Raw genomic sequence first — 13,171 nt, forward strand, 5'->3', positions numbered from 1 at the left:
CCCACCCCCACCCCACCCCCGCCCAGAGTGTTCTGATGGCAGCAGCCAGAGAGCTCCTGTTCGGTGCCAATCAGATTTTGTCACTTCCCCACTCAGAGCCTTGCAACTGTGAGCGCCAGCATCCTTCCAGTGAGCTAGAAGCCGGCCGCCATCCACCCCTCACTCTACCTCCGACTTGACTTCCCTCTACTCGCCGCTCCTCCCTTGGCTGGGGCCACACTGGCCTCTGCTGCTTCTGAGGAAACCCCGGGGTGCTCCCACCTAGGACCCTTGCTCTTGCTGTCCCCTTGGCGTGGACACCCTTTCCGTGCACACACACAGAAACCTCCTTTTCTTTCTTTGGGTCTTTACTCAGAGTCTCCTTGTTTTTGAAGCTTTCCCCAGAGACCAAGGAAAAGTGTCCTCTCCTACCCACGTGGAGCGTTTCACTTCTCATTGCTGCTGCTTCTAAAATTTCCCACTGACATGTGCATTTCACATTTTTACTGTGGTTTGGCTTGCTGTCTCCCCTCAGTCGTAGGCTCCACAGCCAGGTCTTGCAGTCTGTGCTGCTCACCAGCCACGCCCAGTCCATGGCCCCTGGTGTACAGTGGGCCCTCAGCAAACAATTGCTCAGGGTGTGTATGAATGAGACCCACACTCCCACCCCAAGGCCCTCGAAGGAAATACGTGTACAGCAAATGAGGGAAAAACTTACAAACCCAGATGGGTCACACTTTATGATGATCTAGGGCCCTATGCAGGCCTCCCCACCTAATCTCTTTGCCTCAGATTAGCTAATTGCCAACAGATCAGGCCAATCCCCTGCCACACCCATGGTCCATACCCAAGTATCGACCCCACTAGTTACCTGCAGTGAGATCAGGGGCCTCCAGGTTCAGGACAGTCCTGACCCGGAACTGTCAGAGCCACATTCAAGGGACCCAGAGCTCTGTGCCCAGAACTCTGCAAAAGGAGGTGGGGCCCACCCCAGGCTCCTTACTGGGGTGAACAAACACCACAGAGAATGGATGACTGCAGGGGAAGGGGACTTAGTGCCCCTTAGAGGGGCTGCCCTCAATGCAGGAACCCCAGGCCAGGAAACAGGTGGACATATAACGTTAACACTTGATTGAGGGCAAGGCTAGGCTGATCAAAAGGTTCGAAAGATGAGAGAAGGGAACAGTGGGTTGTTATTGTTAAAAAATGCAGAATAATAAGAAAGTCATCCTTAGCCTACACCTGTGATAATTTTTAAAAACATTTTGCCTACTTAGAAAAAGAGAAAAAAATATGGGCTACAAAGCCTACTTTGTGTGACCTATGTGAAGAAAGCTATTAAAATTAATTTTAAAAATTGAAATGGTATTTAATAAGTGGGAAAACAGATCATGCAACTGGATGGGATACTTAATGTCTAAAACTTCTGATATTCACTTGTCAGTTTGATTTAATCCCACTAACAAGACCCATGGGGTTTTTTCTGTTCTGGGACATGGCCAGTGAGTCTAAGTATTGGGTTCTTCTGGCATCTGTGGGTGCTGGTGGCTCCTTCCCAGGCACAGCACACTCCCCAGCCCACAGCAAGCTTCTAGACAAACAAGAATGCAGGCAAAGCTAGGAAAACTCATTCCAAAAATTAATGAAGGAGGTACTTGTGTTACCCAATATATATTATAAACATATAATAAATAGGTTTGTATGCTATCGTCTGTCTACAGACACACAAATGCAAGCATTAAAGCTTTACATGGTTTGATGGAAGTGTTTCGGATTGTGTGTGAAAACCCTACACTGTACCCCAGAAGTGCATTAATGTACATAGTTACCATTCAATTAAAAAAAAAAAACTTTACATGGCTGTTCAGTGCCTGTAGAACAGTTATGGCGCCAGCCACATTCACTGGAGCTGGCGGGTTCAAACCTGGCCAGGGCCTGCTAAACAAAAATGACAACTGCAACAACAACAAAACAGCCGGGTGTTGTGGTGGGCACCTGTACTCCCAGCTACTTGGAAGGCTAAGGCAAGAGAATCGCTTAAGCCCAAGAGCTTGAGGTTCTGTGAGCTGTGACGCCACTGCACTCTTCCCAGGGTGACATAGTGAGACTCTGTCTCAAAAAAAAACAAAAACTTTACATGTTAGTCTATGAATAGAAAGAGCAATAGAAGTCAAGTCCTGTGATGGACATGAGTTTATAAGAAATTTAATGCTTTCCTGTCTTCCTTCCTCCCTTCCTCTCTCCCTCCTTCCCTTCCTTCCTTTCCTTTCAAGACTTAGTCTCACTCTGTTGGCCTCGGCTAGAATACCACAGCATTAGCCTCCCTCGAACTCCTGAGTTCAAGCAATCCTTCGGCCTCAGGTTCTCGAGCAGCTGGAACTACAGGTACCCACCACAGTGCCCAGCTAATTTTTCTATTTTTAGTTGAGATGGGGTCTCACTCTTGCTCAGGCCGGTCTCGAACTCCTGAACTCAAGCAATCCTCCGCCCTCAGACTCCTAGATCACTAGCATTTCAGGCATGAGCCACCATGGCCAGCCACAATTTAGTACTTATTATGTAATTCAGAATATAAAATGAAACAGATAATAAAAACAAATGTATACAAAAATACATTCCAGACAGAAAAGACTAAATGTGAAGCGAAAACTAAGGGGTGGGGGAAGGAAACGGAAAAGTACGACTCTGCCTAATGGGAAGCTGGTGCTGCAGAGATTCTGGGGAGAAGGGACGTTGCCACCAGGATCGTAAAGGGATTTCTGACCAAAATAAATTTTAAATTATTAAACTGCCTGGAGCCCCATGTAGCTCTTAAATGCAATGTTCTAACCTCCTGTGTGTGTTCAGCTCATGTGCTCCACGTGTCCCTGTCAGAATGTGGCTCCTAGGGGGGAGGGACCATGTCCAGCTACTCTGCTGAGCGCCGGGCACTGGCTCTGCCCCTGCTCCTTACTATTTACGTGACCTTGAGCATGTTACAGAGTCTCTCCATGCCTCAGTCTCCTCATCTGTGAAATGTAGACAGTAACAGTGCCTGCCAGATTGCTGTGAGCATCAGCACATGTAATGCGCTACAACAGGGCCCGGCACACAGAGAACAACAGACACGCTGGAAACCACTGCTGCGTTTCTAATGCCCCAGACGACGCCAGGTGTGTGGGAAATAGTTAGGAAATGTTGGACGACCCCAAGCCCGCTTTGCTGTGTAATACCTCTCCAACTCCCTGAGAAGATCCCAGCCCTCAAAGATAACTGGTGACAGATTTTAAAAATAAAGGCAGAAAGGCAGTTTACAGGTCTGGGAGCCTGAAAAGGCACTGAGTAGGACTCATTCTGTGTGCACATCTGTGATGGCAAAGTTAAATGAGATGCCGAGGCCAGTGGGAGCAGGCTGCTGCTTGCTGAGGGCAGAGTGAAGCCCGTATGTTTTGCATAATTCTGCCTCATCCTATTGCTTGGTGTACAATGAAAATGTTTTGATAATCTGTCACTGAAATCTGTTTTTAATGAAAACACACAGAGATCAGCTATTATTCTTAGAAGACAGCTTTGTTGTGAAGTTACTCAAGTGCAGAGTTCTGTTATGAGTGTTTCTCCATCACAGACGTACTCGGGATGGAACGAGAAGGTGAGGGGGAAAAGCCAATACCCTGGGCTGGGCTGCAACAGCACAGCGCTGGGAAGGACAGACTGGTGTGGGGGCTCCGAGCTCATGTCACGACACTGGCCCAGACTGGGTGCTGCCTGGGAGCTGGCCTGTCCTCTATCCTCACTGCCTCAACTCTGGGCCCAGCTGTTGGTGCTTGGAGTCAGAGATTTTGGGGTGGGGAGCATATAGATGCCACTGGTCAGGCACTTGGAACCATCCCTCTAAGGACAAACAGGTCATCTTTGGAACCAATATTTCTTAGAGCAAGGATGGATCCTTCGGGCTGGGAAGAAAATGTCAAACAGGAAGTTTATGGAATCTGAAAGTTTCAAGTCAAGTCTTATTTATTTCCCCCCAGTGTGTCATTGTTTTGTCATGAATATGCTGGAGAATTGGAGACATATACAAATGAATGAAAATTAAAAATATGTGAGTAAAATAAATAGTTTTTAAAAGGAATAACCTGGCTCGGTGCCCTTAGCACAGTGGTTACAGCACCAGCCACATACACCAGAGCTGGTGGATTTGAACCCTGCCCAGGCCAGCAAAGCAACAATGACAACTGCAACAAAAAAATAGCCAGGCATTGTGACAGGCACCTATAGTTCCAGCTACTTGGGAGCCTAAGGCAAGAGAATCACTTAACCCCAGGAATTTGAGGTTGCTGTGAGCTGTGATGCCATAAGCACTCTACCGAGGGTAACATAGTAAGACCATCTCAAAATAAATAAATAAAATAAAAATAAAAAGGAAAAGGAATAACCCACTGGTTATGTCACTAAGTTCATGCTCTTCAAGAAAAACCTGGCCCATTTGTCAAAGCCTTTTTGTTTGTTTGTTTTTTAATTCAAGAGAAAAGGTCCATAGGAGTGGAGATGCTTGAGCCTTGGAAGGCATTGTAGTCAGTGCCGACACGAAATGATGCTGTTAGGTATTGGATCACAGAGAAATCTCGTCCTAGGAAATGAATTCAGTGATGCTAATGTCATAAAGTTCTGTGATAGTAGTTTTTATATCTCCTGAAAATTGTAATGGGACCAAGAGAAGGGACTGAAAGAAAATAGATTGGAACAAAACAAAACCAGTCAGACCGTAAATAATAGTGATGGAGTCACAGTCACAAAGTTGAAACCAGGACTTCTAATGCAAGACCCAACCTTTCTAGTGCATTACATATATAAGATCAGGTGTGAGTGTGCCCCATGCTGGCTGGTGAACACGTGAGCTAGGAAATAGCTTGTAAACCATCAGGAGTTCTTGGGATCTCACAACAAGAGTAGTTTTTATTAAATTACAAATGTAATATTCTGGTCTCTAAGAAGAAGAAAGTTTTAAAAAACTTAATTCACATCTTATACAACTGAGTTTAATTTGTCCTTCCAAGGGGCTCTGGTGTGATGTATTTGGAATTACCCACGTGTAAGGTATCGGGCTTGGGGGATATTCCTGCATCCGTGTATCCAGTTGGTCAGCCGTCAGCAAATATATATGAGGCAGTGAAACAAGGCTACAGGCTTTGTATCAGAGCAAGAGAAGGGCATTAAACCTCCTTGAGGATGAGGGGGTCACTGAAATAGAGACTGTATATCTGTAACTATCTCTGCAACTTGACATCGTCTGCTGGAACTGAACAGGTCCTAAATGTTAATTATCACTACTTAGGACAACTTAAAATAATTGATAGTCAAAATTATAGCCTTTTGGGACCAACAACTGCACTAGCCAACTGGCTTTCTGGGGATATTGGATCTACCCACCTAATTTCAGTATAAATGCTTTTTAAATATTATAATCCCCCTTTGAGAACCAGCCACTCCAGGGCTTCTTTGCCACCATGCCCACTTACAGGCCAGTGGCCCTTCAAGGACAAGTTCTAACTCGACGAGGAAACAGCACCTTGGCTGGGTTTCCCTCAAACCACCACTTAGGAAAGAAAAATTCACCCCAAACCAGGCCCTCTGGCTCTCTTTGGGGGTGGGAGGCGAGTGACTTTTCATCATATTGTTTGTTGTCTGTATGGTTTGGCTTTTTAAAACCAAATATGCATTGTTGCATTGTTTCTGTAATTAGGAAAAAAGTTTTTCAATTCTGTCATCTTTTATATTGCTAGCTTTTATATATTCCACCCATGCCTAATCTTGATCTCTTCCTCAAAAATTCTCCCTTTAATTAGGTATATAGCCAGAAGACCAAAAGTCTAATTACAACAAAGATATTTGTATCAGAATGTTTATTGCAGCCCAATTCATAATCGCTAGGACATGGAAGAAACCCAAATGCCCATCGACCCAAGAATAGATCAATAAATTGTAGTATATGTACACCATGGAATACTATGCAGCCCTAAAGAAAGATGGAAACTTTACCTCCTTCATGTTTATATGGATGGAATTAGAAAATGTTCTTCTTAGCAAAGTATCTCAATGGAAGAAAACGTATCCAATGTACACAGCCCTACTTTGAAACTAATTCATAGCTTTTATAGGAACGTCATAACCTAATTATAGCCTTAGAATATGGGAAGGGGGTGGGAAAGAGGAGATGAGGGGGGTAGATGGGGGGAGGGAGGGAGATTGGTGGGGTCACCTCTATGGTTAATCTTACAAGGGTACAAGTGAATCTTTCTAAAAACAGAGTATGAGCATTTTAACTCAATAACTAAGAAAATGACATGAAGGTTATGTTAACCAGTTTGATGAGAGTATTTCAAAATGTATATGAAAACAGCACACTGTACCCCATGATTGCATTAATGTACACAGTTATGCTATAAGAAATAAAAAAAAAATAACAGTATTGAGTCCACAGGTTACAATAAACCAGAGAGAAAAGGAAAAAAAAATTCTCCCTTTAACAGATGGCAGACTGCATGAAAGAGGAGGGGAGCAAAACAATTAAAACCAAAAACACCCGATGTCGCCATGCTATCTAAAGGCTAATGCTGGACTTAGCTCACTTGGGAAGGGGCAGATCAACATTGGCCCAGGCATCGTCTCTTCTCTGATTTACTGGGTTTTTTAGAACCATGACTCTCCCCAGGTAACCTAGCAGCAACAGCAGAGCATCAGGCCATAGAGGCGGCATTAATACCCCATGTCATTGACAATAGTGACAAGCCAGGTCTGATGGCTGATTCATAGGGCTCTAGAGAGGATGCCAAGGGTTCACAGGGCTGACCCAGGGTGTGACAGCCAAGGCCTAAGGAGGAGAGGCCTCATGCAGAGCCTCCTGTCCTGCACTGTTCTCCTGTCGCTGTTCCGCAAGGGTCTGCAGAGGCACCCTGCCTTTGTGACTTCCAGCTGTCCTGTGCACTGGGCTTAAAGAGTGGTTTCCCAAGATCACAGCCACTTGGGACCAGCAGAGGAACTGGATATAGCTGTGTACTACATATAACTGTGCCTGTGAAGGAAGAGTTATCCAACCTCAGGTTGCTTACAAAGTGAAACTATGTTGACCCCTAACACTGTCCGTTGTCACTTCTTGTTGGGGATTCCTCCACTTGAAATGTCTGTGCTCACTCACTGTGATCAGGCCAGATGACAGATATGAGGACCTGTGCGGACCTGCAAAGCCAGAGACAAGCTGAGAGCAGGGAGCAGAAGCTCTTATCCAGTGGCTTTCATGTGGACAGGTCACTTGGTTCCCATCAGATTCCATAATCTCCTTGGGCTCCAGTTTATTCCTGCTGGAAGAGGGTTCCATCTGGGTCCTGCTTGGTAGGGTGCTGAGAGCTTCCAGGAGCTAGAGCTGAGCCTTTACCATCCCCACTTACTTTCTTTGGAAAGTCTCCACTTGTGCTTTCATTTCTTTTTTTTTTCCCCAGAGTCAAGTTTTGCAGCTAAATAATTAATAAGTTATAAAAACAATTATAGTAAACTATAAGTGAAATACACCAGAATCCCCCAAGCTAAGTACTAAATAGCTAATGTCTAATTTGAATGGTCTTTTTTTGTCTCTTCTGCTTACTGTGTGTGTGTGTCTGTGTGTGTGTGTTTGTGTGTGTGTGGGGGGGGGGGTTAATTAGATCAATACTTGCCTTAGGATAGATGCAACAAATGTCTTCTTTTATATCTTCTGAAGTCTAGACTGAGTTCCTCAAGGACTTAGACAGTCCTGATCACTCATCAACGTCTCATTGAACATAGTGAGTGCGTCCTTGTTCCAGGCTCTGTGCTAAGTGCCAAGGATGACGGCCCTCTGCCGCCAGAGAATTTAGAGTCGGTTTTACAAGACAGACATCAAACAAATAATGACATAAGTAGTTCCTTAGAATTATGTTTAAAATTGTCACAACTACAGGGCCCTATATGTGGCATCTCTGTTGGGGGTGGAGGGAGCACAGAGGGAACAGCATGCTGAAGTCTCCAAGGAAGGGACAGGCGAGTGCCTCTGCAGACTGTAAGATTCCCGGAGGAGCCCTAGTGTCATCGGTGGGGAGGAGGGAGGCCACTGGGAGGTGGGGAAGGAGATAGCGCCAGATCCATTTTGCAAGTCTGTCTGCAATAAGTATCAAACTGGTATTTAGCCTAAAGGAAGCATGGAACCACTAGAACAAGGAAGCCATGACCAGGTTTCACCTTTTTTCTGCTCTTTTTAAATAAAGCATTCCATCCATTGTAGATAAAGTATTTGGGGCAAGTGTGGGGGCAAGGGAGACTAGTTAGGATCCAACGGAGTTGAGTAGGAGACACTTGAACCATGATAGGGGAGGTAGAAATGACAAGAAGCAGGTGGATTCTAGAACCGTTAAGAGGTTAGGAGCCAATGAACTCCAATGATAACGATGGTCTCAGGGAGAAAGGAATTGAGCAGGATTCCCAGGTTCCTGACAGGGAGCTCTGGTAGGCACAGGCACCATGACTGAGGCTGGGCTTCTGCAGAGAAGGTCAGGCTTAAGGAGATCCCAAGTGATCTTGCCCCGTGTTGGGGTGGAAGTGAGATGTCTCTGTGCATGAGGACTGGCTTTGGACTTCAGATGAGCACTCTGAATGATCACAGAAATTTGGGAGGTGTCAATGTTCAGATGGTAGTTGAGACCATGGGCAGGGACACCGTCCCCTAGTGTGAATATCTGAGCATCTGAGGACCTCCACCATGAAAAAGGCAAAGGCAGAGGGGCCCACAGAGGGAGCAGAGCGGGTGGCCTCAGAAGCAGCTGGGAAACCAGTGGGCAAGGCAGGGAGAGGGGCTGGGATGCTGTCCTGTGTCCACCACTGCTAAGAAGTCCAGGAGCTCCCAGCTCAGTTTTGGACTCAGAGAGGGATCTTAGCACATGGGTGTTGAATTGTCTTGCTCCTTCCCACTCAGGTCTATTTCAGCCAGCTCTGAGAACATAATCTGTGCACCCAGAATGCAAGCTTGCTACTTGTTCCTTACATAAATTCATTTGTCAGCAAAGCTTCGGGTTGCACTGGGCTTTGGGAATGCTGACATCATATACTGCTTTTTTCTGGAATAAGGCCATATTGATTACTTTCATGGCAACTTTAATTTCAGAGGAAGATGAGGTTATACAATCAGAATAAAGATTCATGAAGCAAAACAATACCCAAGTTCAGAGGGCCCAGATAGATGCCATTGGCAATTTTCCTGTACCAGGCACCTTGCTGTTCAAGTCCTCTATGCTGAGGACATGGTAGTTGTTGACTAAAGTGCCAGCAGTGTGACCAGTGAAGCCCAGTTGATTGCCTTTTGGTGACAATAAAGACTCCTCTGGACAACACACATCAGGAGATGCCATTCCCTCATGTCTTTCCCGTCTGAGTAAACGTCCAAATGAACAAGGCATTGTGATCTTTCCAGGAGTTTCATCGTAGATCCTCGTCCTTTGTGGTTGAGGGGATCTTATGAGTGGAGTGTATCTTAGGTGGTTTTCTCAGATGGTTGGCAGAGCAGAATTTCCCTTCTCTCCCAGACCTGCCACACCAAATTCTTATTTCTTAAAAAGGAAAAAGAAAAAAAAAATTCTGAGGCCATGATTCCTACTACTTACAAGTTAAATTTTCACATTCAAATTAAACTATTTATGGTGCAAAATCACATTACTTGCTACTCTTTATCTACTTTTTCGAAATGAGTGTGAGCCTGGTGCAAATTTTCCTTTCCAAAGCCTGACATCCTGGTGGGGGTGGGGGAACAATGTTCTTTGTGGGGGTAATGTCACTGATTCTGTTTGCTTGGGATACACACTAAGTTAACCTCGTTGGACTCTTCCCCAGGAATTGATGCGCGTACACGTGGTGGGTCATTATGCTGCTGCACCTGTGTAGTGTGAAGGTCAGTGTGCTTTTCTGATTATAAGAAACCATCCATGTCATTCCATTATAAACCCTCTCCACTCATAATGGAATGTTCCTCAGCCCAGAGCGTTGCCCAGCCCAGGAATTATCTTGTGTGGCCCAGATATTTGAGACCCATCACCCACCCTTCCCCACCACCTGCATCTACCCCAGAATCCGACTGTGCTCCATTTTGAGATGATGTTCTTTGCATGTCAAGTCTCTCCTGTGTGATGTGATTGTACAGTTGTCACAAGTGAATTTGTACCTGGAAACAAACATTCTATGATGGTAATTCCAAAGTTACAGCTGAAGCTCTGCTGGGCCATGGGTAATTACCTTCCAGTTAATATAGACGTATGGAAATATGCCTTGAGACAAGATCGATGGTTTCTCCTCCTGCCTCAGAGTGGGGCCAGTCCTCTGGGAGGCTGCTGGTTCATTAGAACAGGCCTCTTACAGCGGGGTGGCTTTCCCTGGATGAGCTTTCTACCAGCCCCCTCAGATTTCCTGCCAAGTCCTCTCCTTCCTCTGTTTCACGGTTTTACAATGGTTGGTGACAGTCCTGGCTTACAGTAATCACAGTTAACATTTATTGGGCACTATGTTGAATGCTTCTCCCACGGGAGCCCCTCTCCTGAGAGGTAGGTACTGTCATTGTCCCTGTTTGATGTATGGGTCAGAAAAGGTTGAGTAGCTGCTCCAAAGTCTCCCCAGAGGTAAGTGGGAGCAGTGATTCGAACTGAGGTCTGCCTGCCTGAGCTGAAGTCTCCACCCCGGGGCCCTGTACACACTCAGCCAGTCCTTCAGGAGGCTTTCATTTAAAACATAAACAACACTTTTCAAATTCACTAAGCATATCCACACGCATATTCAGCTTGTCCTTGCAAAGGCCTCTCAGGAAAGACAGCGAAGCCCCAAGATGGTGAGTGTGTGTCTAGGTGCTGTCAGCAGGCAGGAGGGCAAGGCCACACTCAGTACACAGGTGACTTCTCTGCCTCGGGGCCCTGCCGCCAGCTCATGCAGACGGCAGCTTCCCTAGTTAGTAAGTTCTGAGTAATGTACTTAAAGAATGAGCATATGAAGTGTTGGAGTCAGGAAGCATTAAGTTAGCGCTTCCTCCAGGGGTGCAGATGTCCAGGGATGGTCTCAGCAGGGGGGCACGAACTTTAAATCCTTTTCTCATTAAGCACCCCTGTTGGTTTTGCTGCTCTCAGGAGCTGCTTCTGTAACACTGTCACACATCAGAGCTCAGCAGATGCTTTTTTTCTAGTTCATTCTGCTATTCTACCCTCCAGTTGTCCCCCTTAAGGGAAGGCTTAACTTTTACTAAGAAAGTTTTGATAGCATTCCAATCTCCTCACATTCCCCCTGGGACCTCTGTGTTTTCTCTCTGGCTGTAAAAACACAGGGAGAAGTCGTTTTCAAATTGAAGTAGTTCCTTTTAGGTGCATTTCACATTCAGGCAGAATGTTCCTCCTTTCTTCTTTCCAAGACCAGTAGTCCTTAAGAAATTAGGGCTTCTCAGTCCTTGAGAATCTCACCTCATAGAGTCTTCAGATGCAAGCTTTGCCTAGAAATGAAACTCCCAGAACTGAACAGCAAAGCTCAGTGTGCGTGCAGATCACCTCGGGGGAGAGTATTCCATGGTGCAGGAAACATGATGGCTGAATGTTCCCTTGACATTTATGTGCATGAGCTCTCACCCAGTGACACGAGAGACAGGACTGGGATCCCAGCTGATGTGAGTGTGACTTCAGCCTCTTGCACCCCCACACCGGACGCCTAAAAGACAAGATATAACAACCTTATTTCTAGTTTCCATGGAAGGCAAATGCAAAACGTCTTGCCACAACCCTACATGAGAATGGAAATCTATGAAGCGCCCCCCCCCCCGAAATCTATGCCTTTGCTTAAATCTTTAACATTGAGAATGATCCCAAGGTTTCCTACACCTGCCTATAATGTTTCTGCTTCACCATGCTCTGAAATGAGTCTGCAGAATTACTGGCAATAAACTAAGGATCATTTAAGAGACCACTTAATGTACGTGTACTTTTCAGCTTCTGGAATGAACCTCAGCAGGATGAAGATTCATCTCTAGAAAAGGGCCAAACAAAGGGAGAATTTCATGCTACAACCACTGGTTCTCACCTAGGGGTACATCTCAGACCAGCAAGTTCCACTACACATGTGCAACCTGGGGACCTAGAATAAACCTCTGGGGTGATTCTGATATGCTCCCCTGGTTGAGAGCCCCTGGCTAAATCTGATTGGAACTGACCCTCTCTGTGTGTGAAAAGAGAGTCGAAATAGGTGTGGCAGGTCCTTATGCCACAAAGACAAGCATCTCTTTGCCCAAATACAGTTTTCTAAAGCCTGCCTGTTTTTCCTTTGTGGAGGAAGAACTCCCAAATGTTAGAGCTTCCATTCGACAATGTCACGCATCTCTGCGTGTGGGGGTCCCTGGGACGGCCAGAGGGGCACGAGACGCCTGTGAAAACAAGAGGGAGGAAGATAATTAATTGTGCAGGCCACTGGGCCCTCGGGAGCAAGGACTGCCTGTTCAGAGACCCACCCCCACCAGTTTAGTCTCAAGAAGGGCGCCCTGAGACCATGAGCACCCTCCAAATGGAGGGGTGTACCTAAAGGATGTGGTGGCTGGAAGCTGGAAGTCTTTCCTTAAATGGGGATGGGAGCTGTGCAGCCATCCCTTAAATGGGATGTGGAGGCAGTCAGCCACACTCTCCAAAGGCTTTAGAAACTCACTTTCTCTGGCCTTGTCAACATTTGTCCAGCAACAGCTGGAGATGGGAGTTGATGCCGAGGTGTGGTTCTTTGCAGGATTTCAGTGCCTTAGGTTGAAGGAGGAAGAAAACATGGGGAGAAAACCTTGGCTTGTTTGATTTCTTGTGTTTAGGGACTATGTTAGGTGGTAGCACTTGGAAGAATAGGGACTGAGATTGGAGGGATCTTAAAATCTTCTCAGGTAGAAAGTGAAGCCCAGAGAGGTTATGTGGCACTGAAGGTCACCCAGCAGCAGCAAGACTCATGTGATGCCCAGGGCTGCATCAGCTTCATGTCTGCTTGTGCCTGCACACCCCTCTGCTGACACAGAATGGGTCTTTTCACTTTATTCCCCTTGGCCCCAAACTCTGCACAGTGAAGGACATCTATGGCTTCTGAACCTCTGTGTTCCTGCCTAAATCACCCAAACCGAAATGATCCCAAGGCTTCCCACACTTCACCTCACACTACCATGTCT

The 13,171-nt window shown here is 46.1% G+C and overlaps 1 protein-coding gene across 2 annotated transcripts in view; it reads left to right on the top strand.

Annotated features, from left to right (window-relative positions):
- Positions 1-13,171, top strand: part of HECW1 (HECT, C2 and WW domain containing E3 ubiquitin protein ligase 1) — a 419,352-nt gene that overhangs the window by 111,031 nt on the left and 295,150 nt on the right. For both annotated transcript variants that reach the window (XM_003797550.2, XM_012809965.1), the window contains one exon: positions 9,847-9,904. In XM_003797550.2, coding sequence (XP_003797598.1) covers positions 9,878-9,904 — 27 coding nt within the window. In that variant the 5' untranslated portion in view covers positions 9,847-9,877. The remainder of the gene's footprint in view (positions 1-9,846; positions 9,905-13,171) is intronic.

The sequence above is a fragment of the Otolemur garnettii genome, unplaced genomic scaffold, assembly GCF_000181295.1.
Source record: "Otolemur garnettii isolate 467f Iridium unplaced genomic scaffold, OtoGar3 scaffold00119, whole genome shotgun sequence".
In the NCBI taxonomy this organism is placed as follows: domain Eukaryota; kingdom Metazoa; phylum Chordata; class Mammalia; order Primates; family Galagidae; genus Otolemur; species Otolemur garnettii.